Source organism: Malus domestica, chromosome 15, assembly GCF_042453785.1.
Source record: "Malus domestica chromosome 15, GDT2T_hap1".
Taxonomy (NCBI): Eukaryota; Viridiplantae; Streptophyta; class Magnoliopsida; order Rosales; family Rosaceae; genus Malus; species Malus domestica.
In genome coordinates, this window is record NC_091675.1 from 23,810,390 (window position 1) to 23,836,084 (window position 25,695).

The 25,695-nt window shown below is 34.3% G+C and overlaps 1 protein-coding gene and 1 non-coding gene across 2 annotated transcripts; one reads left to right on the plus strand and one right to left on the minus strand.

The window, feature by feature from the left end:
* Window positions 1–1,050: 1,050 nt before the first annotated feature.
* Window positions 1,051–1,156, minus strand: LOC114826846 (small nucleolar RNA R71). Its single transcript, XR_003775856.2, has one exon. It is a non-coding gene; the product is annotated as a small nucleolar RNA R71 (small nucleolar RNA).
* A 16-nt stretch (window positions 1,157–1,172) lies between these two features.
* LOC139191791 (uncharacterized) lies at window positions 1,173–5,931 on the plus strand. Its single transcript, XM_070812811.1, has 4 exons — window positions 1,173–2,519; window positions 2,955–2,966; window positions 4,711–4,815; window positions 4,951–5,931. Exons 1-4 carry the CDS (start codon window positions 1,173–1,175, stop codon window positions 5,929–5,931), a joined length of 2,445 nt encoding a protein of 814 aa, XP_070668912.1.
* The last annotated feature ends 19,764 nt before the right edge of the window (window positions 5,932–25,695 follow it).

Here is a 25,695-nt window from a genome sequence, read left to right on the forward strand (position 1 = left end):
ATAGTATGGGTAGATAGTTAGAAACACAGTTAGTATATTCTGAAAGGAAATATTGACGAATCAAGGGATAATTGCTAGCAAGATGGGAATAAATTGAGTTTAATATGAATAACGGGATTAGATGGGATTGAGAATGAGGAACCTGATGTCCTAGTGCTTCAATATATTAATTTTTCATAATTCATTCACTTTTACTTCGTGTTTGTTCAATTGATATTTTCAATTTCGTTTGGGTTTTTGCATATTTGAATTTGTCATCGTTATCCATCTTTTATTTAAGTTTAGTTTGAAGTCAATCTCAATAGTAAATTTAGGTTAATCCGATCCTTGTTTGAACGACACTCTACTTATCACTATATTACTTGGATGATATTGTACACTTGCAATTATCAATAACAAGTTTTTGGCGCCGCTGCCTCGGATCGAATTTAATTCTATTTTACTTTTGTGATTTTGTTTAGTTTATTTAAATTTTATTTTCGTTTTTTTATTTTGATTATTTTTTTTCTCGGAGTATTCTCACCTTGTCTCATTGTTTCTTGAAGGTGAATGCTTGGTACTCGTTCGTCGGATTGTGTACTACTTGAGTTTGAACCAGAAATTGAGAAAATACTCCGTGAAATCCGAAGAGAACAAAGAGAAGTCAGTGAGAAAGAAAAGCAGCAAGAGAGCAAGATGGCGTTAGTTCAGAATGAAACGATGGGAGATCTTGATATGCCAACCATTCCAGAATCACCGTCGAGCATAGCTCTTCCTGCAGCTGCAAGGAATTATGAATTGAAGACTATCCACTTTAATATGATGCCTTCTTTTCATGGCATGAGCACTGAAGATCCATTGGCACGTATTAGAGATATCTTCAATATGGTGTCCAACATGGCATTGGTAGAAGGAGTCACCGAGGAACATCTCAGGATGAAGGTCTTTCCATACACTATGAAAGACAAAGCGAAGACTTGGTTGAATTCTTTGAGGCCTAGAACCTTGACGAGTTGGAACGATATTCAGAATAAATTTTTGGAGAAATTCTTCTCGACCCAAAAGACCGATACCCTTAGAGATAGTGTCAAGCAGTTCACTCAACAGGCAGATGAGACGTTTTCTGAGGCATGGGAGAGATTTAATATTTGTTGATTCAGTGTCCGCACCATGGTTTGCCTACTCTAGTTCTCATGCGGATATTTTATAAAGGATTAACAGTTTCAAGCAAAGCTGCAGTGAACAACTATGCAGGGGGATCAATTAAGAACAGGACGCCAGCCGAATGTCAAGCACTTTTTGATACTCGAGCACTCGAAACACAACATTCTGAAGCAAGAGGAAGACGGGCAGGAGTTTTTGAGATTAATAATTCTACCGAATTTGCTTCAAAGGCACAAGTCGATGTGATTGCTAGTAAACTTGACACTTTGCTTTCTATGAATGGGAGAGCATCAGTTCCAGAGGTTTGTTCCATATGTGCAGTTCCTGGTCATGCCACAGTTGGTTGTCCGTATAGTGTTGATTTTCCAGAATTTGTTCAAGAGCAAGCGAACATGGTGAATGCTTACAGACGTCCTGGTAACGATCCATACTCCAATACTTATAATCAAGGATGGAGAAACCATCCAAATCTCTCATGGGTTAATAATCAGAATGTACAAAAGCCACCATCTGGTTTCCAACCTCAAGAGAAGAAGAATAATTTGGAAGATGTCATTGCACAACTTGCTGGTAACGTGAATACTCTTTTTGTCAATACAAATCAATTTATGAGCAAAACTGAGACAACTCTTCAGAACCAGGCTGCTTCAATAAAAAATTTGGAGATTCAAATGGGGCAGTTAGCTCATTCTTTGGCAGTTAGAGAAAAAGGTTCTTTTCCAAGCCAAACTGAAGTTAATCCGAGAAACCATGAGCAAGCTAAAGCAATAACTCTTCGAAGAGGGAAACAAGTGAAAACAGCAGCTGATTTTGAGAAAAACAATGAGGAAGAAAAGGTAGAAACCATTTCACAAGAGGAGCAGCCACTGTCCGATGTTGTACAACCACTAACTATACTGGGAACCACTTCAAAAGCTTCACCACAATCAGTCATTGCAGCCACGCCACTCCCTAAGCCTGTTGTCCAACCCGTGAAGCCATATGTGCCCCCTATTCCTTTTCCTCAACGGCTCAAGAAGAATATGTTAGATGAGAAGTATTTCAAATTCTTAGAGATGTTTAAGAAATTGGAGATTAATATTCCATTTGCCGATGCTTTGGAGCAGATGCCGAATTATGCTAAATTCATGAAGGATATCATCTCAAAGAAAAGAAAATTTGGCGATCATGAGAAGATTCAGTTGACAGAAGAATGCAGTGCAATCCTTCAAAGAAAGCTTCCGCTCAAGCAAAAAGATAGAGGGAGTTTCAAAATTCCATGCATTATTGGCACTAATTTATTTAAAAAAGCATTATGTGATTTGGGGTCTAGTATTAATTTATTACCTTTATCTGTTGCTAAGAACATTGGAATAGGTGAAATTAAACCCACTACTGTTTCTTTGCAGATGGCGGATAGATCAATTGCATATCCAGAGGGAATTATCGAAGATGTGTTAGTGAAGGTTGACAAGCTGATTTTTCCAGCAGATTTCTTGGTGTTGGATATGGAAGAAGATTATGAGACTCAGTTGATTTTGGGTCGGCCATTTCTTATCACAGCTAGGACTTTAATTGATGTGGAACAAGGGGTTTTGACATTGAGAATTGGGGAAGAGAAAGCAACATTCAAAGTGTTTGAGGCTGGGAAAAGCGGAAGATTGTTTTCGCATTGATTTAGTCGAGACCGCGATTTCTGAAAAATTCAGAGTTGAGAAGCCGAGTGATCCTATGGAAGCTGCACTAGTTCATGCTGCTACTTCAGAAGATGAAAATCAACTGTTAGCGGAATGTGCTCTTTATTTGGATGCTTTCAAATCAGTTACAAAAAGTGGACGATTGGAGTTCGAAGACCTTGGATCTGTACCTTCAACATCGCTGCCAAGTATCATAGCCGCACCTACCTTAAATTTGAAGCCATTGCCATCACATTTAAAGTATGCTTTCTTGGGAGCTGCTGAGACTTTACCTGTTATAATTTCTGCATATTTGAGTGAAGTTGAAGAAGAAAAACTATTGAGAGTGTTAAGAAGGCATAGAATGGCAATTGGGTGGAGTATTGCTGACATCAAAGGAATTAGTCCGTCCATTTGTATGCATCGGATTTTGTTGGAAGACAATTACAAGCCTTCAGTTGAGCATCAACGCAGATTAAATCCAAATATGAAGGAGGTGGTACGAGCTGAGATTTTGAAGTTATTAGACGCTTGAATAATATATCCAATTTCGGACAGTAAATGGGTGAGTGCTTTGCATTTGGTACCGAAAAAGGGTGGAGTTACAGTGGTTAAGAATGACAAGAATGAGTTAATTCCAACGAGGACTACAACAGGATGGAGAGTATGCACTGACTATAGGAAATTGAACAATGAGACTCGAAAAGATCATTTTCCTTTTCCATTCATTGATTTGATGTTGGATAGACTTGCTGGATATGCTTACTATTGTTTTTTAGATGGGTACTCTGGTTATAATCAGATTCCGATTTCACTAGAAGACCAAGAAAAGACGACATTCACATGCCCTTTCGGTACTTTTGCGTATAGGCGTATGCCTTTTGGGTTGTGTAACGCGCCTGCTACATTTCAAAGGTGCATGATGAGTATTTTTTCTGACTTGGTAGAGCGTTGTATTGAGGTATTCATGGATGACTTCTCAGTTTTTGGCTCATCGTTTGATTCTTGTCTGGATAATTTGTCCTCGGTGTTGCAAAGATGTGAAGAAACCAATTTAGTTCTAAATTGGGAAAAATGTCACTTTATGGTGCAAGAAGGGATTGTTTTGGGTCATAAAGTTTCGGTCAACGGTATTGAGGTAGACAAGGCGAAAATTGAGACAATTTCAAAGTTACCGCCACCCACTTCCATCAAAGGAGTTCGAAGTTTCCTAGGTCATGCTGGTTTTTATCGACGTTTTATTAAGGATTTCTCTAAGATTACAAAACCGTTGTGTAACTTGCTCCTAAAAGAAGCGGAGTTTGTATTCGATTCATCATGTTTTGAGGCGTTCAATGTGTTGAAAATGAAGCTCACGACAGCTCCTGTGATAGTTGCACCGGATTGGGAATTACCTTTTGAGATTATGTGTGATGCAAGTGACTATGCTATTGGAGCAGTTTTGGGTCAGCGGAGAGATAAGCTACTGCATGTGATTTATTATGCTAGTCGAACTCTCAATGACGCACAATTGAATTATGCCACTACCGAGAAAGAGTTTCTAGCCGTTGTCTTTGCGTTAGACAAGTTCCGTTCTTATCTCATTGGTTCAAAGGTAATTGTCTACACCGATCACTCAGTTTTAAAGTATTTATTATCCAAGAAAGATGCAAAGCCTCGGTTGATTCGATGGGTGTTGTTACTACAAGAGTTTGATTTAGAGATACGGGATAAGAAGGGGTCTGAAAATGTGGTGGCGGATCATCTTTCTCGAATTGTGCATCATGAAGGTGATAATGACTTAGTTCCTATCTCCGAAACATTCCCTGACGAGCAGCTCTTTACCATTAACTCGTCAGTCACTCCTTGGTATGCAGATTATGTCAATTATTTAGTTAGTGATATCATGCCTCCTGATTTGACTTGGCAACAGAAGAAAAGATTCATTTCGTTAGTCAGACTTTACTATTGGGATGAGCCGTACTTGTGGAAGCATTGTCCGGATCAATGTATAAGACGGTGTGTTCCTGATGACGAGATGGAGGAAATATTGCGACATTGCCATTCTCTAGCATGTGGTGGTCATTTTGGTGCCACAAAGACTGCTGCCAAGGTACTACAATCTGGTTTTTGGTGGCCTACATTGTTCAAGGATGCTCATACTTTTATTTCTACATGTGATCGCTGCCAACGTGTTGGAAATATCTCAAGTCGACATCAAATGCCGTTGAATAATATTCTAGAAGTCGAACTTTTTGATGTTTGGGGTATTGACTTCATGGGACCATTTCCATCATCTTATGGCAAGCAATACATCTTGGTAGCTGTGGATTATGTTTCAAAATGGGTTGAAGCAATTGCTTTACCTACTAATGATGCTAAGGTTGTTGTTCATTTTCTCCGGAAGCATATTTTCACTCGCTTTGGCACCCCGGGCGCCATTATTAGTGATGGAGGCAAGCACTTTTGTAATCGTCACTTCAATGCTCTTTTGGCGAAATATGGAATCACACATAAGGTTGCTACACCTTATCATCCACAAACTAGTGGGCAGGTTGAGATTTCCAATCGAGAGATCAAGAATATTCTAGAGAAGACCGTGGGACTTTCACGCAAAGATTGGGCTGTAAAGTTGGATGATGCACTATGGGCGTATCGGACTGCATTCAAGACTCCAATTGGCATGTCTCCATATCGATTGGTGTTTGGAAAAGCATGTCATCTACCTGTGGAACTGGAACATAAAGCATTTTGGGCAGTGAAGAAGCTTAATTTTGAGATGGACGCAGCGGGAGAGAAGAGAGCTCTTCAATTGAATGAGATGGAAGAATTTCGGAATGATGCATATGAAAATGCTAAAATCTACAAGGAACGTACCAAAAAGTGGCATGATCAACATATTCTTCGTCGTGAGTTTTATATTGGCCAGCAAGTTCTTTTGTTTAATTCTCGGCTGAAACTTTTCCCTGGGAAGTTGAGAACACGATGGTCAGGTCCTTTTACAGTTGTTCAAGTTTTTCCATATGGAACGATTGAAATTCGTGATCATACAACGGATGCTACATTCAAAGTTAATGGACAGCGATTAAAGCCATATCTTGCTGCCAATTTTGAGCGAAACACGAATGTTGTGACCCTTGCTTCTCCCGATTGATTGCAATGCCAAGTCGGGCTGAGGACTTTAAACTAAGCGCTTGTTGGGAGGCAACCCAACCAGGTTCATTCGTTCCTTTCTTTGTTTATTAGTTTTGCATTTTCTTCCTTTCTGTTCCATACTACTCATTGTGCATCTTTTTGTTGTGATTTTGCATTGAGGACAATGTTTAGTTTAGGTTTGGGGGGAGAGCCTAGTTTTTTTTGTTAGTTTGGTTGATTCATTTGAATTTTTGTTTTTAAGGTCAACAGCTAAGGTTTTTATGTTCCAAGTTTAATAATATTGAGTTCTTCACCCACATGATGATTTGAACATGTTTAGTTTGTCATTTCAAATGTGTTTGGAGCGGCTTTGTTGTTATGTGCCAAAGAAATTGAAAAATTGCACTTTGAGTTCATATTTTGGTCATAATCAACTTATCTGCCTAAATTAATTTTGGATGTTTTTCAAGTTAATTTGGTGATGCTAACATGTTTAGAATGGTTAACATGATGTGTTGGAATAGTTTTGGGACAAAAATTCGACCTACATTGTGAATTGGGAGGTTTAGAAGCTCAAAAAGTGAAAATAAACATGTAAATTTGCTGCATAATTTCTGCAGATTTTCTGTCATAAAAGAGCTTTAGTGACGATCTTCAAAGATTTTCTCTGTCACAAAAGGCTTGTTCATACTTTTAGCGACGGTTTCTGGGAATTATTTTTGTCACTAAAAGTCAATTTTGCTTATTTTTGCAGATTTTTATCCTATGATGAAGGCAACAATTTTGGCTCGGAATTCATTATTTTTAAAGCCATTCCCTCTTCCATGATGCCCAAAAATTTGTGTATTCTCTTCCTATTCTCTTACTTTCTTTCATGCTTATATTTATACATCCTTATGTGATGAATTGTTTTGTTAAAATTGTTAGGATGAGGTAGGAATTAAAATTTTGGGATTGGGTGTTAGAATTTGTTGGAAACAATAAGAGCTTGGAAGCATAAGTTGTTAAGGTTATCACTTTATTCTATTAATGGTGATGTATATGTCTTGCTAAGAATTCTTCCTTTGCTAAAGGGTTGCCTAGAAGGTTTTTGCATCACATTTTTTTTTACCATTCATTTTGCCATGTCTCAAGTACTTTGGTGGACAAACTGTCCATGTTTGGATGATGTGGAGAAATAGTGGAGACTACCCATGTGAGTTGTTGTGCCTAAGCTTTTCTTGAGAGGGTTAATTTGTTTCTATTCTTAAACACTTTCCAATTTCTTTCTTTAATTTTCATGATCTCATTAAAATTAATTTGCATTGGGTACAAAAGAACTTTAATATATGTTGGGTATTCTTGCCATTGGGTTAGACGGAACTATAGAAACGATGTTAGGCTATGCATGTTTTCCACCGCTAAAAGGCATATTCCCTATCCTTTTGTGTGCTCCATTAACCCCATTGAAGCCAAACACTTAGCCTTATCTTTCATTACTCACATAAATTCTTATCCAATCTACCCTATATTAGCCATACCATATAGCTTGAGAGATACCAAGGTGATATCAAAAGAAATCAAGGTTGAGTTCTACATCAAAGTAGTGGCATGTACCGAGGTACCATGGTTCTTATTATTATTTCTTGTAGTTATTTCCACCAAAAAAAAACAAAAAAAAAAAAAAAAAAAAGAGTCGAGAAAAAGAAAAAGAAGAGAAATTGTACCATTCATTATAACATGAGTCCTGGATGCCACAAATCATATATCAAGTTTCAAAGAGGTGCCAACCGAACTACATACGAAAAGTCTTGGTGTTTCTCAAGTTTTTGTTTTTTTTCTTTTCCATATCGTTTCTTTCTTAGCCCAAATACCTAGCCTTACATTACACCCGTTTCAAAGACCTAACGGATTTATAGGGAAGTCTAGCTTATTTGGTGAAGGTTGATACCCATGTTCTTAGTATTCGATTCCTTTCATGAGATCTATTTTCAGAAATTGCTGTTTTTCAATGTTGATCATATGTGATAATATATTGATTCCTTTTGCATAAACTCATCACATATGCTTGTTAAGAGAGAAAGCCTAGGTTCTATGAGAAAATTGAGTGATATCTTGTGAGGCTTAGAGTCGAGGCGAATTTGTACACACGCAAAGTGTGGTTGTTTTTAAGCCGGAGTGCTTGGGATGTTGGCTTCATACTTTCCATTGTGATGCATTGATTTATAAGGGCATAACTTTAGTTTTGGAGGTATGATTGGCATGCATTGGTTTTCATTAATTGATGGAAGTGATAACTGTAACACCTTTGCTTTTCAGTAAAGCGTTTGTGGGTAGCGTAACTAGTAAACCCTCAGGAGACACAACTCCTCCGACTAGGGACACCTAGGGGTTTAAAGGCTTGTTGCACATGCTCAGTGCAATCGTTTCGCCAGCGAAAGTGGGCTTAATTAGGTTTTTGTTTTTAGTTAATGTTATTTGTTTTTCATTTTATGTTTTGCTCGAGGACTAGCAAAAGATAGGTTTGGGGGTATTTGTTAGGTTGATATAATAGGTATATTTTGTATCTCTTTTACCTATTAATTTAGTCATGGTTTGATATAAAACAGTTGGATTTGATGTATTTTGTGTGAATTTTATAGAAGTTATTTTTTCGGAGAAAACTAGATTTTTTAGAAGAATTACAAGGAAAGCACAAAAGAATAACGAAGTGGACTGATGTTATGTGAGAGTGGTGCTGGAATTTGGGCTTTATCAAATTAAGTCCAATTTGGGCTTCATAAAAACGACATGTGGATTAGAGAACAAAAGCAAAGGGATAGAAGACAAAAAAAGAAAGAAAAAAAAAAGTCCAACCGGGGGATGACGGAACCGATGCTTCTATTGAATTGCATGGGGGAGATTTCAAGAGCCGCAAGAGGGGTGGAGACCTAAGAAAAAAAAATTAAAAAAATAACACAGCGCAGAGACATACATAAGCCGAGAGAAAGAAGAAGCAATTGGGGAATTCTAGCTTTGCTGTGGAGTGGAGAATGGAATTTCAGTTGTTTCCTTCTTTGTTTTCAAATTCTAGCGTGGTGTATTTTATTTCGATCATGAACTAAATCCTTTTGCTAGGATTAGGGTGTACTCTTATCATGAACATCTAATTCTTATTATTTCATATTGATCTCGGTTGTTTTCCATGTTGAGTAATTATTATTGTGTTTTATCGTTATCAAATAACTGGCCATTATTTGTGTGAAGAACTAAATTGGGACTGACAGGTTGAGTTTAGTAGATTGCTTCTCATAACGATTACCATGAATTACATAATTGAGTAGACATACTGGTTATGATTTGTGTAGTATTGTGAAATTATCCATTTAGCGTAAAGGGATTCGATTATCTACTTCTGTGGCTAGACATAGCATGGGTAGATAGTTAGAAACACAGTTAGTATATTCTGAAAGGAAATATTGACGAATCAAGGGATAATTGCTAGCAAGATGGGAATAAATTGAGTTTAATATGAATAACGAGATTAGATGGGATTGAGAATGAGGAACCTGATGTCCTAGTGCTTCAATATATTAATTTTTCATAATTCATTCACTTTTACTTCGTGTTTGTTCAATTGATATTTTCAATTTCGTTTGGGTTTTTGCATATTTGAATTTGTCATCGTTATCCATCTTTTATTTAAGTTTAGTTTGAAGTCAATCTCAATAGTAAATTTAGGTTAATCCGATCCTTGTTTGAACGACACTCTACTTATCACTATATTACTTGGACGATATTGTACACTTGCAATTATCAATAACACACCTCAGTTCCATTACTGAACTAACTTATACAAACCTAGTTATGATCCCAAAATTCTAAAATTAGTAGCAGATTATTTACCAGTTGGAGACATGCGGCAATTTGCAGCTTCTGTGGTGCGGAAAAACAAAACTTTGAAAGAAAGTTTAACGTCCTTCATCAAGATGAAAATCCAAAAACTTCACCCACTTCCAAATTATTGTCCGTTATAAATGCAACTAACCTTGCAGGAACCGGGCTTTCGAGTTTTCACATTTGAATTTAACAGACCAAGTTCCTCCATCCTACCCTCGAAGGGTGGCATTACCACCAGCAGACTTCATACTAAGATGTCTCTTGGTAAACTCTGATCGTAAAGGCTTTGCAAATGGAACAAAGATCTGCAATTCGCAGCTTTTGCAAATGGAGAGGTTCTGTCTGACGAAGAAGAGAAAGGAAAAAGAGAGAGACTTTCTCTCTCCCCATCCCACCCACGTGCAATTACAATTTTTTTTAATTATTGGCCAATCAATTTGTGCCACCTAACTATCTATTACTTATTTATATTAGAATTTGTTTTGTTTTTTAATTATTGTCCAATTAATTTGACCACTCTTTCAATATTTTTAAGCCACTTGTTTGACACTGTTATTTATCTTAAAATTCACTATAAATTTATACGAGCTTTAAAAAATAATTTGTAAAATATTATGAACTCGTAATTATTTTTTTTTTTTTCTCTTACCATCAAATTCAACAAGGTAATAAAGAAAATTTGTCAATATTTTTATATTATATGTTTTATAATCAATGTTTTTTGGATATTATATAGTATATAATAAATAGACAATTATTTATACGGTATATAATAAATTTATTCAAATTTGCCTAGGTCCTCGCCTAGGTGTAAAGTCATGTGCACCACCTGACTAGAGCTTAACATCCTTTAAAACTTTGCTAATTATACAGTTAAGTAATAGGACGATACAACAAGAAACGGTGCTAAATCATCATTCAAAGAATATTGTTGTTCAAACCCTACTTCGACTATTTTGAGTAGTCCAAATCCTCTTTTGAATATTTTAGTCAGTGCAAATTCTCCTATGAATATTACGGGTAGTGCAAATAATCTTTGTGCAATTCTTAGACTTAGACCTCGAATGAATGTTCACATTTTTTTGGGACCCCGAACTTTTTAAATTTCACCCCTTCCCTCGAGAATTTTTGGCTTCGCCACTGGTTGCATGACAATCCAAAACAAGAGGTTTACAGATTTGGAACCGAAAGCAATGGCTCTCACAAGAGCTATGGCTTTTCCACTTGCAGTTGACGATGCTAACAGAGCTTTCGAACTTTTCGTGCAGGGGGACAATTTGTCCAAGAATACAACAGAATCATCATCTGATCCATCTTCCTCTGTTAAAGATGATAATATGATATAAAAAACAAGAACATAATCACAAAAAGACCGCAATAAGGCATTGACAAAAAGGTATACTTATTTCACATGTGGCAAACTAATCTAAAATGTTTGTGACCAAAGTACTCAAAATGATTTAAACTGATTTTTCAAAAGAGTGCCTTCTGTAATTGTAATATATTCCTTACTTTTGATTTCAGATTTAGAGCAAGGTTCAATCTTTGTTGGCCCAAAGTTGATATTACACTGCTGCTTTACTAGAACTTGTCCTGATTTTCTTGAGTGGTTGAGGAGATGGTAGTGGTGATTTCTCCCTTGTTTTTCTCGTGTAGCGTTGAAAATCATCCGAGATTTCAACGGAGCCCTTTTCTTCATCTTCATAATCAATCTCGTCCAGCGACGTACCGCTGTTGTATGCTCTTGATCTTTCAGATATTTTGAATGGTTCCCTTGAAGCAGAAGAAATGGAGCAAATTGCAGCTTCTGTACTATAGTAAAGGGCGACTTCAAATGTAATTATAATGCCCTTAATCAACATAAACACACAAGCATTGCCGATTTTCATATTATTATCTCTAACAAATGCCAGCCAACCACGCAAGAACCGTGGTTTATTGTTTTCATATGTGAATTTAACATGCCAAGTTCTTCCATCTGGAACACGAAGATGTTGAGAATGAGTCCCACATTGATGGGAGGAGGGACCTTGTATGGGCTTATAAGAGGTTGGTGTTAGAGTAAATGTAGAAATATAGAGAATAATCCGAATGATGACTTTGAGATACAACTTGAATCGTTTCCTTAAAGTATTATTTGCCCCCACTCGAATGAGTTTGCTAAAGATTTCTTGGCAAATCACTTTCAGGATACAACAAAGTATGAAATATTCAATTAGCAAAACTGAATTATATTCCCTTTGAAATAACTAGAAGGAAATTGTATGAATGTGGTGGAGAGAGAAGAGAGTAAGGAATGTAGAAACAAATTTCTGAAAATTGTGTGTGAAACATTATGCCACAATAGGTATTTATTGACATAAAAGCACCCGTTCATGAGCCCTTTCATTTTAGTTAAAGATATACAATTCTTCTTAATAGTGTTAACCCAAAAGACATGTATTCTATTTAGAATTTTCAGAAAATAAATATTGACTAATTTCATCTTTTAATTCTAGTCATACAATTTAAGTAAGCTTCATGTCTTTTAACCAAAAGTTGCAGTTCAACCAAAAGGTACAAGGTTGAATTAAATCCAACCTTTCAGTACTATTATTTTTCGCACACCCATGCTGCACAATGCAGCACCAAGTCATATATATATATATATATATATATATATATATATATATATATATATATATATATATATATATATATATATATATATATATTATAGTATGTTATATATTATTGAAACTAATAGCTGCAATGCTTCACTCGAAGAGAAGCAATTGTTGAGCAAATACCCAACTTTCCAGCCAACGCGAATATATATAAATATATTCTTGAAATATTTAACAATCCTTCCTTATTTTAAGAATATGGTAAATAATATTATAACAGGGTGTGCTATCCACACACCTCATTTTACTTTTCACACACCTTTGATAATTTCTGTCCGTTGATCTTCTTCAATTCATCCGATTCGACGGCCAAAAATTAAAAAGGTGTGTGAGAAGTAAAATGGGGTGTGTGGATATCACACCCCTATTATAACAATTCTCTCTTTGTAAATAATCACAAGCACACCGATATAATCATGCATACAATAAAGGTGTCTTTCGAATTAAACCTTTAATTAGTGTAAGTAATTCAAGGTTATAACGAATGCGATGGTGATCTAAGTTTAAACGAACTATTCTTATGTTAAAACTGGAATCACTACACACATGACTATGTCTTATTTCCTTAAAGAAATTTCTGAACTAATTAAGCAGTATTATGGCTTTGTGCTTCATTCTGGTTTCATGAACATTTACAAGAAAAAACCCAACTCTTGGTAGAAGCGGCACCACTTCTTATGTTCATGTAGGTGATATTCCTTCCCATGTCCCTGCTACTATAGACATAACTACAAATAACCTCATAAGAGAAAACTCATCCTCCTAAACATAGCAGTCTTGCACTGATCATCTAGGAATGAGCTATATATTAATTTTCAGTGCTCTCATAATCACTTATAAATAACTTGTTATTACCCATTAAACTTTTAAACTAGTGATGTTCTAGACAAAGTTAGGTTACTATTATTGGTGGCTAATTTTCAGTAAAGGGTTTTAGACTCATTCCACTAGATGTACTAACTACCAAAGTTGTTGAAAGTGCTTTCGTTAACGGATCTGCCAGGTTAATACTTGATTTAACATAAATAATATTAATAACTTCATCCGTTATTAATTGCTTGACATGTTCATGTCTCAAGCTAATATGTCTAGATTTTCCATTGTATACCTTATTGTATGCTGTAGACAAAGTAGCATCACTATCACAGTATAAAGAAATAGATGGCATTGGTTGTGGCCACAACTCTATTTACATGTTGTCGCTAATGCTACAAATTCGGATTCCATAGTTGAATGTGTTATACATGTTTGCTTCTTCAAAGCCCAAGAAATTGCTTATTCGGCAATTGTAAAAATCCACCCTAATGTAGACTTATTATCATTAGCACTTGTTATCCAACTTGCATTTGAATATCCTTCAAGTACTGCTGGAAACTCAGAGTAAGTTAAACTCAGGTTAATAGTTCTTTTAAGGTAACCAAAAATTCTATTTATTGCTTTACAATGAGCAGTACCTAGATGACTAGTGTATCTAGAAAGTTTGCTTACTGCAAATGCAATATATGGCCTGGTACAATGCATGACATACATTAAACTTCCAATTACACTAGCATATTCAAGTTGTACAACAGACCTATTTGCTTCTTTTATTTGTAGATGCTTAAACTTAAGAAGCAATTTTTCTATATAATGTGACTGACACAAAGCGTAACCCTTACCATGCTTCTTTACTTTAATTCCCAAAATAGTATCTACTTGATTCAAGTCCTTCATCTTAAATTTTGAATTTATATACTCTTTAGTTTCAGATACACCTTTCATGTTTGTACCAAAAATTAGCAAATCGTTGACATATAAACATATAACAACACCATAATCATTTGTGAATTTAGAGTATATGCATTTATCAGCACTATTATGTCTAAAACCATATAATAAAATGACAAAATCAAACTTTTCATGCCATTGTTTTGGTGCTTGCATCAATCCATATAACGACTTTACTAATTTACAAACTTTCTTTTCATTCCCAGGGAGAACAAACCCTTCTGGTTGTTCCAAGTAGACTTCTTCATCCAAATCACCATTTTAAAATGTTGTTTTCACATCCATTTAATGCACATGCAAATTATATAAGGAAGTCAATGCAAACAATATTCTAATTGATGTGATCCTAGCTACTGGTGCATATGTATCGAAATAGTCTATTCCATTTTTCTGCTTAAAACCCTTGGCAACCGGTTTGGCTTCAAATGTCTGAATAGACTCGTCTGTATTGTATTTTCTTCTAAACACCCACTTACAACCTATTGCTTTTGATCCTTGGGGCAAGTATACTAAAACTCATGTTTGATTAGATATTAATGATTCAAATTCATCATCTATAGCCTCTTTCCAAAAGGCTGCATCTCTTGAAGTCATTGCTTCACTTAGACTTTTTGGATCATCCTCAACATTCAACAATATGGGCATTTTTAAAAAAAAAAATTTCTATTTCCTTGGACTAAAAATACAATAGATTGAGACAAAATACTCTTTGGCTTTTCCTTGGTTCATTAACAGTTTCAGACTATTTTCTTTTCTCACCTTGAGAATGACAAGTAGCTGGATTAGAGAAAGGTGCTTGATCATTCTCTTTTCCAGACATTGAGTAGTCGTTATAAAATTTAATTTCTATAAATTCGACATGTTTAGACTCAACTATTGTATTTGAGTCTAAATGAAGCAACCTATATGACTTTGAATTTTCTGCATATCTTACAAATATGTTTTTAATTCCTCTTGGACCCAACTTGGATCTTTTAGGGTCTAGTGTCTTGTAAAAGGCTACACAACCCCATACTCTCAAATATGACAAATTTGGTTTTCTTCCTTTCTAAATTTCATATGGTGACACATGTGTCGTCGTAGATGTAATTCTATTGTGTATATGGCATGCAGTAAACTATGCTTCTTCCCATAAATGTTTAGGAGTATTAGCATTAATCATCATAGAATTAATCATTTCAAAGAGTGTCCTATTTTTTTTTCTGCGAAACCATTTTGTTGTGGTGTATAGGATGCAGTTCTTTGATGTACAACACCATGCTCTTCACAAAAGATATCAATTTCATGTGGAAAATATTCACCACCTCTATCACTACGAAAGCATTTAATTTTCCTTCCCTTTTGGTTTTCAACTTCAGCCTCATAGCACTTAAAACACTCAAAAGCTTCAACTTTATTAGACAATAAATAAACATAAGTGAACTTAGAACCTCCTTTTGTTAAAACACCATTAAATTCACATATGTTAGAATATATTAAGTCTAATAAATTTGTATATCTTTAGGCAGTTGGAAAAGGTTTCTTAGTCATTTTCACTTGAATACATGTTTCACATTTATCATTGTAATCATCATTGCAAGCAATTAAACCAAGTGTGCTCATGTATTTTAAAGATTTAAAATTTATATGAGCTAAACATAAATGCCATAAATGAGAGGAAAATTCAACAATATAAGCAGAAGAATTCACTTTATTATTATTGCTTAGTTGAATATCCCATCACAAGAATACCCCTTTCCAAGAAACATCCAATTTTTCGACAATATTAACTTGTCAGACTTTAGAACAGTCCTTATACCGTTCTTACATAATAAATTTGCAGACACAAGATTCTTTCTAATTTCTGAAATTAAGTAACGTCAATTTCTTCCCAGAAGTAAACTGAAGTTCAACGGTTCTTTTTCCTATAACTTTGGCGAAATTATGATTCCCCATTAAAACCTCTTGATTGTTCGTTGATACTTCATATGTCTTGAGTTGTGTCTTCTCGTTGCACACATGTATAGTAGCCCCTGAGTCGAGCCACCAATTGGATGATTTTATTGTCACTATCATATTCAGTTCGGTAATCATGCCAATATGCATCATTGATAACATTGCAACAATGTTATCAATTCCAAAAATTTCCACCATATTTGTGCTATTGGTCTTATTGGCATATTCCTCACTCACTTTTCTATGTCTACAATCACGAATGTAATGACTTTTCTTTCCACAATGGTAGCAAATTCCATTTGCATGCTTTTGATTGTTGTTGGAATTGGTCTTCTTAAACTTCCCTTTGTCAATTTTGACTTTGAAGTTCTTTTTGTATTTATTTCCTTTGACAACGTGAAGTTTAGAGGAATCTTGATTTACAAAATTCTTATCATGATTTCGAGTTTCTTCTTTAATTTGAATACCCTTTTGCAAATCCTCCAAACTAATATCTTCCACCGAGTGTAGAAGTTTCTTTCTATAGTTGTTCCATGTTTGGGATAATTTTGCCATAATAGCCCAAACTATCATAGGATCCGGAATAACTATTTTAAGTTCACGAAGCTTTGAGACCAAGACCAATAATTCATGAACTTGGTGTAGGATGGGTTTGTTATCAAATATAGTGAACTCATAATATTTGAACATTAAAAATTTATCGGTACCTCTTTTCTCCGTTGTGTACTTGTGTTCAAGTGCTTCCCAAATTTCCTTTAGAGATTGAATGTGTGCATACAGGTCATATAAGCGATTAGATAATGTGCCCAAGATGTGTCCTCGACATACCAATTCATCTTCTTCACACTTCTTTCGATCGGCAACTATTTTGTCCGTGTCTTTGTCACTTGGTTCACGAGTAGGCTTCAATTTTGAGTCCAACACATATATGATATTTAGAACAGTAAGCAAGAAATGGATCTTATCCTTCCATCGGGTGAAATTTGATCCATCAAATTTGTCTAGCTTGTAGAAATCTTTATTGATAATCTTCAAAACCATGTTATCAAACTTGTTCTCCATGACGAAAATAACACTTTAAGATTGTTAGAGTAAATGTTGAATCGTTTCCTTAAAGTGTTATTTGCCCCCACTAGAATGAGTTTGCTAAAGGGTTCTTGGCAAATCACTTCTAGGATACAACAAAGTACGAAATATTCGATTAGCGAAACCGAATTATATTCCCTTAGAAATAACTAGAAAGAAATTGTATGGATGTCATGGAGAGAGAAGAGAGCAAGGAATGTAGAAACAAATTTCTGAAAATTGTGTGTGAAACATTATGCCACAATAGGTATTTATAGACATAAAATCACCCGTTCATCGAGCCCTTTCATTTTAGTTGAAGATATACAATCATTCTTTCTAGTGTTGACCCAAAAGACATGTATTCTATTTAGAATTTTTAGAAAATAAATATTAACTAATTACATCGTTTATTTCTACTCATACAATTTGAGTCAGTATCATGTCTTTTCTTTTAACCAAAAGTTTCAAGGTTGAATTAAATCCAACCTTTCGGTACTATTATTTTTCGCACACACATGTTGCACAATATATATATATATATATATATATATATATATACAAGAAATGAGAAGTATTTGATTAATATCATATCAGGATTAATAGGGAATTGGAAACCAAATGAATCAATTATGATTACATAAATAAATAAAACTAGATTAAAAATAGGAGTAATATTCATGATGAGATAATAAATTAAAATTAATTATGCAAATAGATATTTTAAAAATAATTTTATTTCAAATCGGAAACAGACTTACAATTTTGTGTACTGACGATTGATAAGGAAAACAATGGTGCTCGCATGCATCCTTGGTTGAAAAGTAAAAATTACAAGTGTTTGATGATTTTTGTAGTTTTGTGAATGAGCTGAAATATGATCTCTGTTCTAGAGAGAATTCACAAAGTCTCAACTATTCGACTAGTGTCCCTTTCTCCTCCTGAAAATTTTTTCTTTTGTAGAATGAGTCTGAATAATTGAGGTCGGGAATCCCGCTGCTTTCTGTGATTTACATGTGCCAAAAGCTGTAAAGCTGATGAATGATTGTGCTTTTTCCTATTGATTCACGCTCTGTCTGGCTGAAATGATGGATGAATAGTAAAAAGTGATTTTTACTATTTATGAATAGTATCTTGTAGGAAATGATTGCTGCTACTGCTACTTTCTGTGAAATTCACATGGCTTCAAATCATTACATTTTGAAAATTCAAATTTTACAAATCAAATGGGTCTTGGGCATCTTGGTAATCCGCCCAATCTGCCCATTTGGCAGGTTGAGACGAAGCATCTAATGAGTCTGAATTGGGGTCTTCATCTTCATTGTCACTTTGTAGTAAAGCTGCTTTTGCTATGAGCTTATCTACCATTTTCAAGATTTGAGAGGATTTTCCTTTCTTCTTCGAACTTGAAGTTTTTGATGATTTAGATTTTCCTTTGAGAGAGGATGAAGGACTAATGTCTGATAAAGACTGGGTGTTTTCTGGGATTTTTGGCAATGCCTGTGTTGATGTAGCTGGTGGAGTTACCGCTGGAACAGGTGTAATTGGAAATTCGGATGAAACTAAACTGACAATTTTCCCATAATCAAATTTGTCCCACCATTTGACCCACCGGGCTCTGTAAATTTCACCTGTTTCATACTCATAATTTCATTTGAAGATCCAAGGAACCTTGTATTTTGCCATAAATAATGAAAGAAGAGTAATCCTGTCATCAAAACAGCTTCTGTCAAAATTATTCTAGAAACCAGATGAAAGAAATTGCATGAGATCTTCTGGGAGTAAGCTGGCTGTTGGGCTGTGTGCTGACCACCAATTTGGAAACCAAGCTGGAAAGTTTAACCTGAAACTTTTGTCAAATGTAACGAACCAAGAGTGACTAAAGTCAGATGTTTGGTGGAGGAAAATATTGGTCCATGCTTGAATGTAGTCAAAATAATTATACTTGTTGTTTGGGATGAGTTCGTGTTTGGTGTGAAGTTGTTTGGTATGGTAGAGGGGGTTTCCCCATTACTCCTTCAGTCTCACTGAGAATAGCTTGATAATATTGAAGGGTTTTGAAAGGTTCAGTTGGGACATAATGAAAATTTGGGGGTATGATGGTTTTGGCTATTTTGTCTGGTGATTGATTTTTGTTAATGTGATAAGGGATGCAGAAAAGTTGTTCCATAGGATGTTTCTTGACATAAGGAGAAGTTTTAGCAAAGCTTGGTGTTTTTTGGGTTGAATGTGAGGGCATTGATGAATATGGATCATAAAGGCTGGCTAATGTCGTTTGGTAATTTGGTTGAAATTGGCCAACGGTTGATCCTAAAGGAAATCCTAAGGGAACAAATCTGTTTGTAATGGCTAGGGCCGATGAGGAGGAATCGGGAATAGATTCCTGTTTTGCTGGTGGTGAAGAGTGGCTGGAAGCCTTCTCTGATTATTATTGTTTTTATTGATCGACATTCTTCCCCTACAAAAATTCTTTGGTTAAAAAATCTAGAACGCAGTTATGGTTGTCTTTTATGTATTCAATACCAAAATAAAAAATGCTTAATATGGCTTGCCATCGTGCAAAAATTTATTTTGATGCAATGTTTTGAACATCTTTTTGTAAAACATGTTTTGCAGATTTGCAATCGACTCGAACTAAAAACTTTTGATTTAATAAATCATCTTGAAATTTGCTAATTCATAGTACAATAGATAATATTTCTTTTTTAATAGTTCTATAATTAGTTTGTGCCGGATTCCAAACTCCTGAATGGAAACAAACAATTTGTTCAGGAGAATTGGAAGAAATTCTTTACTTGAGGATACCTCCATAATCGATATCTGATGCATCGATTTCAACTATCTTAAAAGAGTTGGGAGTTGGAATGCCAAGACAAGGCAATGTCTTAACATGTGTCTTAATCTGTTTGACAATAGAAGTATGAACAGGAGACCAAGATGGAGGATTATCTTTGAGACAATCAAACAATGGTTTACATTGCTGACGAAGATGAGGGTAGAATTCTAAAATATAGTTTAATGATCCAAGGAATCTTTGTAACTGGGTTTTATCAGTAATCTGATCTGTGAACTTATCAGCAAATTGGATGACTCGATCTATGAGTTGAATGGTAGATTAGTGGATATTATATCCTAAAAATCTAACATTTGTCTAAAACAATTTAATTTTTGAAGCAGAAACAACTAATCCATTGGACTTAATAATTCTAGCAAACAAATGCAAATGTTTACAGTGTTCATCTATTGACTTTGAATAAATAAGCACATCATCAATATAAACAATCGAAAAATGGCTATATTGATTAAAAATTTCATTCATAATATTTTGAAATTCACTTTGTGCATTCTTTAGACCAAAAGGCATTACATTCCATTCATAATGCCCAAAAGGAGTTACGAAAGCTGTTTTGTATTTATCATTTTCATGAATTTGAATTTGCCAAAAGCCTGATTTCATATTGAATTTTGAAAAAATAACTGCTTGAGAAAGTCTCTTTATCAAATCTCTTTTATTGGGGATTGGATATCTAATCTATTCCAAAACTTCATTCAAAAGTTTATAGTTAATAACTAATCTAGGGGTTCCTCTTTCTAATTATGCGTTCTTCTAAACATAAAATGCAAGACATGACCATGATGACTTACTTTTTCGGATAATTCCTTTATTAAGAAATTCTTGAATTTCTGTTTTGCAGAATTCCATAACTTCTTGACTCATTTGGATTGGTCTAGCCTTACTAGGTATTTTAGACTCATTAAACTCCTTTATGTAAGGAAGTTTAACAATGTGTTGTTTTCGGTGCCAAAAAGCATTGGGAATATTAGAACAGACTTCATTAATAAGTTTCTTTTGAAATTCATTAACGGATTCTAACAAAGACTTATTTGTTAGCTGTTCTTTATTTCATTTGTGATTAATTTCTTCTTTTAAGAAATTAATGTGTTGTGATTTATTAGTGATGATACTAATAGTTTTTGAAATATTGTTTTTCTGTAAAAGTCTTAGTTTTTTTAGATATGTTTCCAGGCAGAACTCAAATGTGACTTTCTGTTCTAAGATTCTGGTGGTCATCCTATTGTAATGAACCTTAAAAGGATATATAAGTGCCAAAAAAGGGAGATCTAATATGACTGGATCAGAAATATTTTTTTATTAAAACAAATTGAGTTTTAAAACAAATATTATTTTGGCAAACATGCGCTTTGGGTATTTCATACTTTAAATGCATTGGTGACTGGTTAGCAACCCTAAGTATTTCAGTTGATTTATGAGAATATTTAGTAAGTATTAATCCTTCTTGAATACAATTCAAATCTACACCTGAATCAATCAAAGTAATTGTTTCTAAATGAAATCTTCGATTATTATCTTAATTTTATAATACCACTTCTGGATTCTTATCTTGTCTAAAAGACTTAAAACTAGATTCTCAATGGATTGAGAACCTAACTCAGAACTGGAGGAAGAACTAGCAAGTTCTTCTTCATGAGGATTTACTAACGAATGTATTTGAATTTTACTAAGGCGAGTATGGACTTCTAAGTTTTCGGACTTTAAAAACCTAATTTCATCTTTAATCGTATTAACTTCCTTTTGGAGGTCTTTAATTGTGATTTCTTTCTTAGACTTACTAAACCTTTCTAAGGTTGTGCTAAGAGAGATTTTTGGAGTTGATTGAGTTTGGTGGCTAGGGCTTGGTTCTTCTGGGGAGACTAATTTTTTAAGTTTTTTAAGATAAAAAGATATAAGTTCAGGATCCTCTACTTTTCTTATTAATTCAAGTAAAAAATCTTCTTGTTCTTCTTGTTTATTAAGGACTGAAATTTTATTGCAACAAGTGTCAGTACATCCAACCTTGATGTTTAGTGATGAGCTATCGCTCAATGAATTTTGATTATTATTTGAAAATGATGATTCTAAATCATCTTTTGACTGGCTATAGTCAGTATCTTTTAATTCCAAAACTTGGATTAACTGAAGTCTCTCCTCCTCAAAGATTTTCAATTGATTATTAGTTTTCTTCACATGACATTTATTGGCATAATGACCAAATTTGCCACATTTGTAGCATTTACCCTTTTGATTTGATTCTTTGGACTGGAATTTCTTGGGAGACCTCTTCTTCCAATTAGAATGTTTGGGTTTCATAAAATTCATTCTTTTCAAAATTCTTGTTTTTATTTTTATTAAATTTGGGTTGTCTTCTATTAGAATATATGTTGGGATACCTGTTGTAGGTACCTGACCTTTTCTTCTTATTAGAAGGAGCAATAGGAGGTAGTCCATATTGTTCACATAATGTTCCTAATTCATACTTAGCGATAGATTTATCTTTATTAACTTGTTTTGAATTTTCATATCAATACACATTTTCAAACCTTCCTTCTGGATTATATTAATTATGTTTCCATAAGTAAGGGTATGATGCCTTCTTCATTTACTAAAACATTTCTAATTTTATGTGCAAAAAGATTTGGTAATCCATTTATAAATTTTTCTTTCCAAAACGGTTGATTACTATCTTCTCTGAGCATGACTCTAGACATGAACACATCCTTGTACCATCTAAAGTCGATTAGAGTGGGACATCTCAGATTGCTGAGTTGGTCATGAATCCTAGAGATGACATTACTAGGTGTTCCTATGAAATGTTCTATAATTGTAAAAAGTAGTGTGTTAATCGCATCAGGGACTCCTTGTCCAATGTGTTCATCAAAAATAGGTATTCCTTCTGCATCTCTTTTAACAGCGTTTTTTATTTCATTTCGAGATTCTTCAAGGAGATGTTTCTCCTACCAGGAATGAAGCATTCCAGTGAAGCCGGTGACCAAGAGTTCGACAATGGTTGATTAGCTAAGACTATGATTGGTAATGTAACTATTAGCAACCATAGAGATGTGCTAGAGTTTATTGAGGAGCTCTTGTTCTGATAATCCATCTATATTTCATTCATAGAGTTTATCAGAAGAGACCGAAAATTGATTTTGGATATTTCGTTCTTCAAATTGAATGTCCGGAGGAGTTGGTCTGAGATACCAGTTCTTTGAGAGAGATGTGGGATTAATACGTTTGTTATTAATTCTTTTTAGTTCTAGATTCTGAAAAGCTTGTTCTAATTTTTGAATGGAAGTTGAATCACTTTCAGATGTAGGGGTATTTCACGATTGGGATTCTTTAGGGTGGTTTATGACCTGAACTGTTTTTTCCTTTTTTAATTCTAATAACATTTGGTCAATTTTCTGGTATGTAGAAGTAGAACTAGATTTCAAGGCTATTGCCTTTGAAGAGGATTCAGGAAAGTTAACTAGGGGTTTTTCCCTAATTATGGACTTTGGTTGAGAAAGTTTTATCAATTTTGGTTTCAATTTTATCTAATTGTTTTCCAATTGTATGAAGACTCTGATTAGTAAAATTGTTTTGTTCAATGACTGGTTTAACTCCCAAATCTTCCTTGGGAATTTTAAAAGGTGTATATATATATATATATATATATATATATATATATATATGTATCATACATAAAATATATAGTATGTTATATATTATTGAAACTAATAGCTGCAATGTTTCACTCGAAGAGAAGCAACTATTGGGCAAATACCCAACTTTCCAGCCAACACGAATATATATAAATATATTCTTGAAATATTTAACAACTGGCTATTTCTCATACTGCCAATTGGTTTTCTAGTGAAACCTCAACTGTCTTCATAGTATCAGAACAAGTTGTCCCACATGTAAAGCCAAACAGGCACGCGCACTCCATGTCACCCCGTTGTGTTGTCCATGTATTAGGCTTAAAAATTCGTCATAGCCGCTGCATAAGATGCCTCTTGGCAAACGCCAATGGCAAAAACTTCAAAAGAACAGAGAAAATACAAGACAACAAGAAAACAATTGGAAAGAGAAAACTGGGATTATTATATCACAAGATTTTACTATATAAAGCTTACCAATTGATGAAGTATGTAGGAAGGCTGCATGGCAACCTTGAAGTGAGGCTTTTCGGATTTGGAATCGATGGCTCTCTGAAGAACTATAGCATCCTCATTTCCAGTCAATGATTTCATCCGTAAAGTGCTTTTGTTTTCGAACTTCTTACTTGAAGAAGTGCTTGTCTCTTTTTTTTGTGAGGCAGAGGAGATGGCAATGGAGATTTCTGCCTTGTTTTTGGGCACGGTGGAAAGTCCTCCAGTATCTCAACAGATTCATCATCATCTTCATCAGCTTCTTCCATCTCCGGACATGGCAGCGGATACTCAATCTCCGTGGCACATGTATCAAATATGCAAACATGGAACTTGGAATTCCCTTCATATCGAAAAACTAGACAATCGCCATAGTCAAGAGGAGTAAAACTCAGAAAACTCGGGAAAACTCTGGAAAACTCTGGCCAACCCTTGTCAAGCCAAACCTCCCCATCACTCCTTGTCACTTCGATTTCCCATTCTGCGCCACTTGGAAGCTTGAAATGTACGGGATTTGATAGATTTTTTTCCATAGTTGTTCCCAAATTTCATCGGAATTCTCTGTACAAACAGAAAAAGCAGACAAAAATGCTCAATTACATATAAGTTGCTAGCTAGCTCATCGGCAATTTTCTGACAAAAAAAAGCTGAGATAGATGTGAGTAATTACAAGTTTTATGTATCTAGATGTTTCATCTGGGATAATCTTGAAAAAATGGGGAGTGGTAGCAAAAAATCTCGGCCGTTCAGTTCGTTCACGATCAGTTTCAGGAAGAAGAGGCATTGCAACACTTGTAGTGGTATAGCGTGAAGATGTAGCTTTAAATGAAAAATTAGGTTCTCATTCTTCCTTTTCCTACTTCATTGATTAAAATCTTGTTCCTTTTCAATTTTTTATCAAGGTCCTTAGGTATTTATAACAAAATTAATTATTTCAATAATAAAATATATTTTATTTCTAAATATATTCATTTAATGTTAAAAATGTTACAATTAGTATATTTATATTTATGACTAAATTTTTTATCATATATTTTTAGTTTTAGTTTGTACCCATTTTTAATTTGCAACCCTTTTTTAATTTGTACCAATTTTCTTTTCAGTTTTAATTTGTACTCATATATTAATTTCATTTTGTGCCCATATTTTTTTAAAGTTTTATTTGTATTTGTACCCATATATTTTTTTTAATTTATTTGTACCCATTTTTTATTTTTGCCAAATGTACCCAGGCTAATTATATGTACCCATTCATGTAATTTTTTCAAATTTTTAATCTTAAAATGTACTCATTCTTAAATATACCAATTTGTTATATGTAAAATGTACCCCCTCTTTTATATAAAATCTATTCAATTTTTTTCTAATCCATTTTTAAACTTATATGGGTACATTCTTTTTTCTTTGATTTTAAAATGTATCAATGTCAAGTTTAATCGAAGAAATTTACTAATGTTATTAAGCCTAATATCTTTTCTTTGTTGTGATTTTGAAGAATGTACCCATATATTAATACAATAATT

Bases quoted from the DNA above. Each gene is read 5' to 3' on its own strand.
- LOC139191791 (XM_070812811.1), top strand. From the start codon at position 1,173: ATGCGGATATTTTATAAAGGATTAACAGTTTCAAGCAAAGCTGCAGTG. The intron at 4,816-4,950 runs ATGGAGGAAATA...ACTTTTATTTCT, and splicing joins GGTGTGTTCCTGATGACGAG to ACATGTGATCGCTGCCAACG.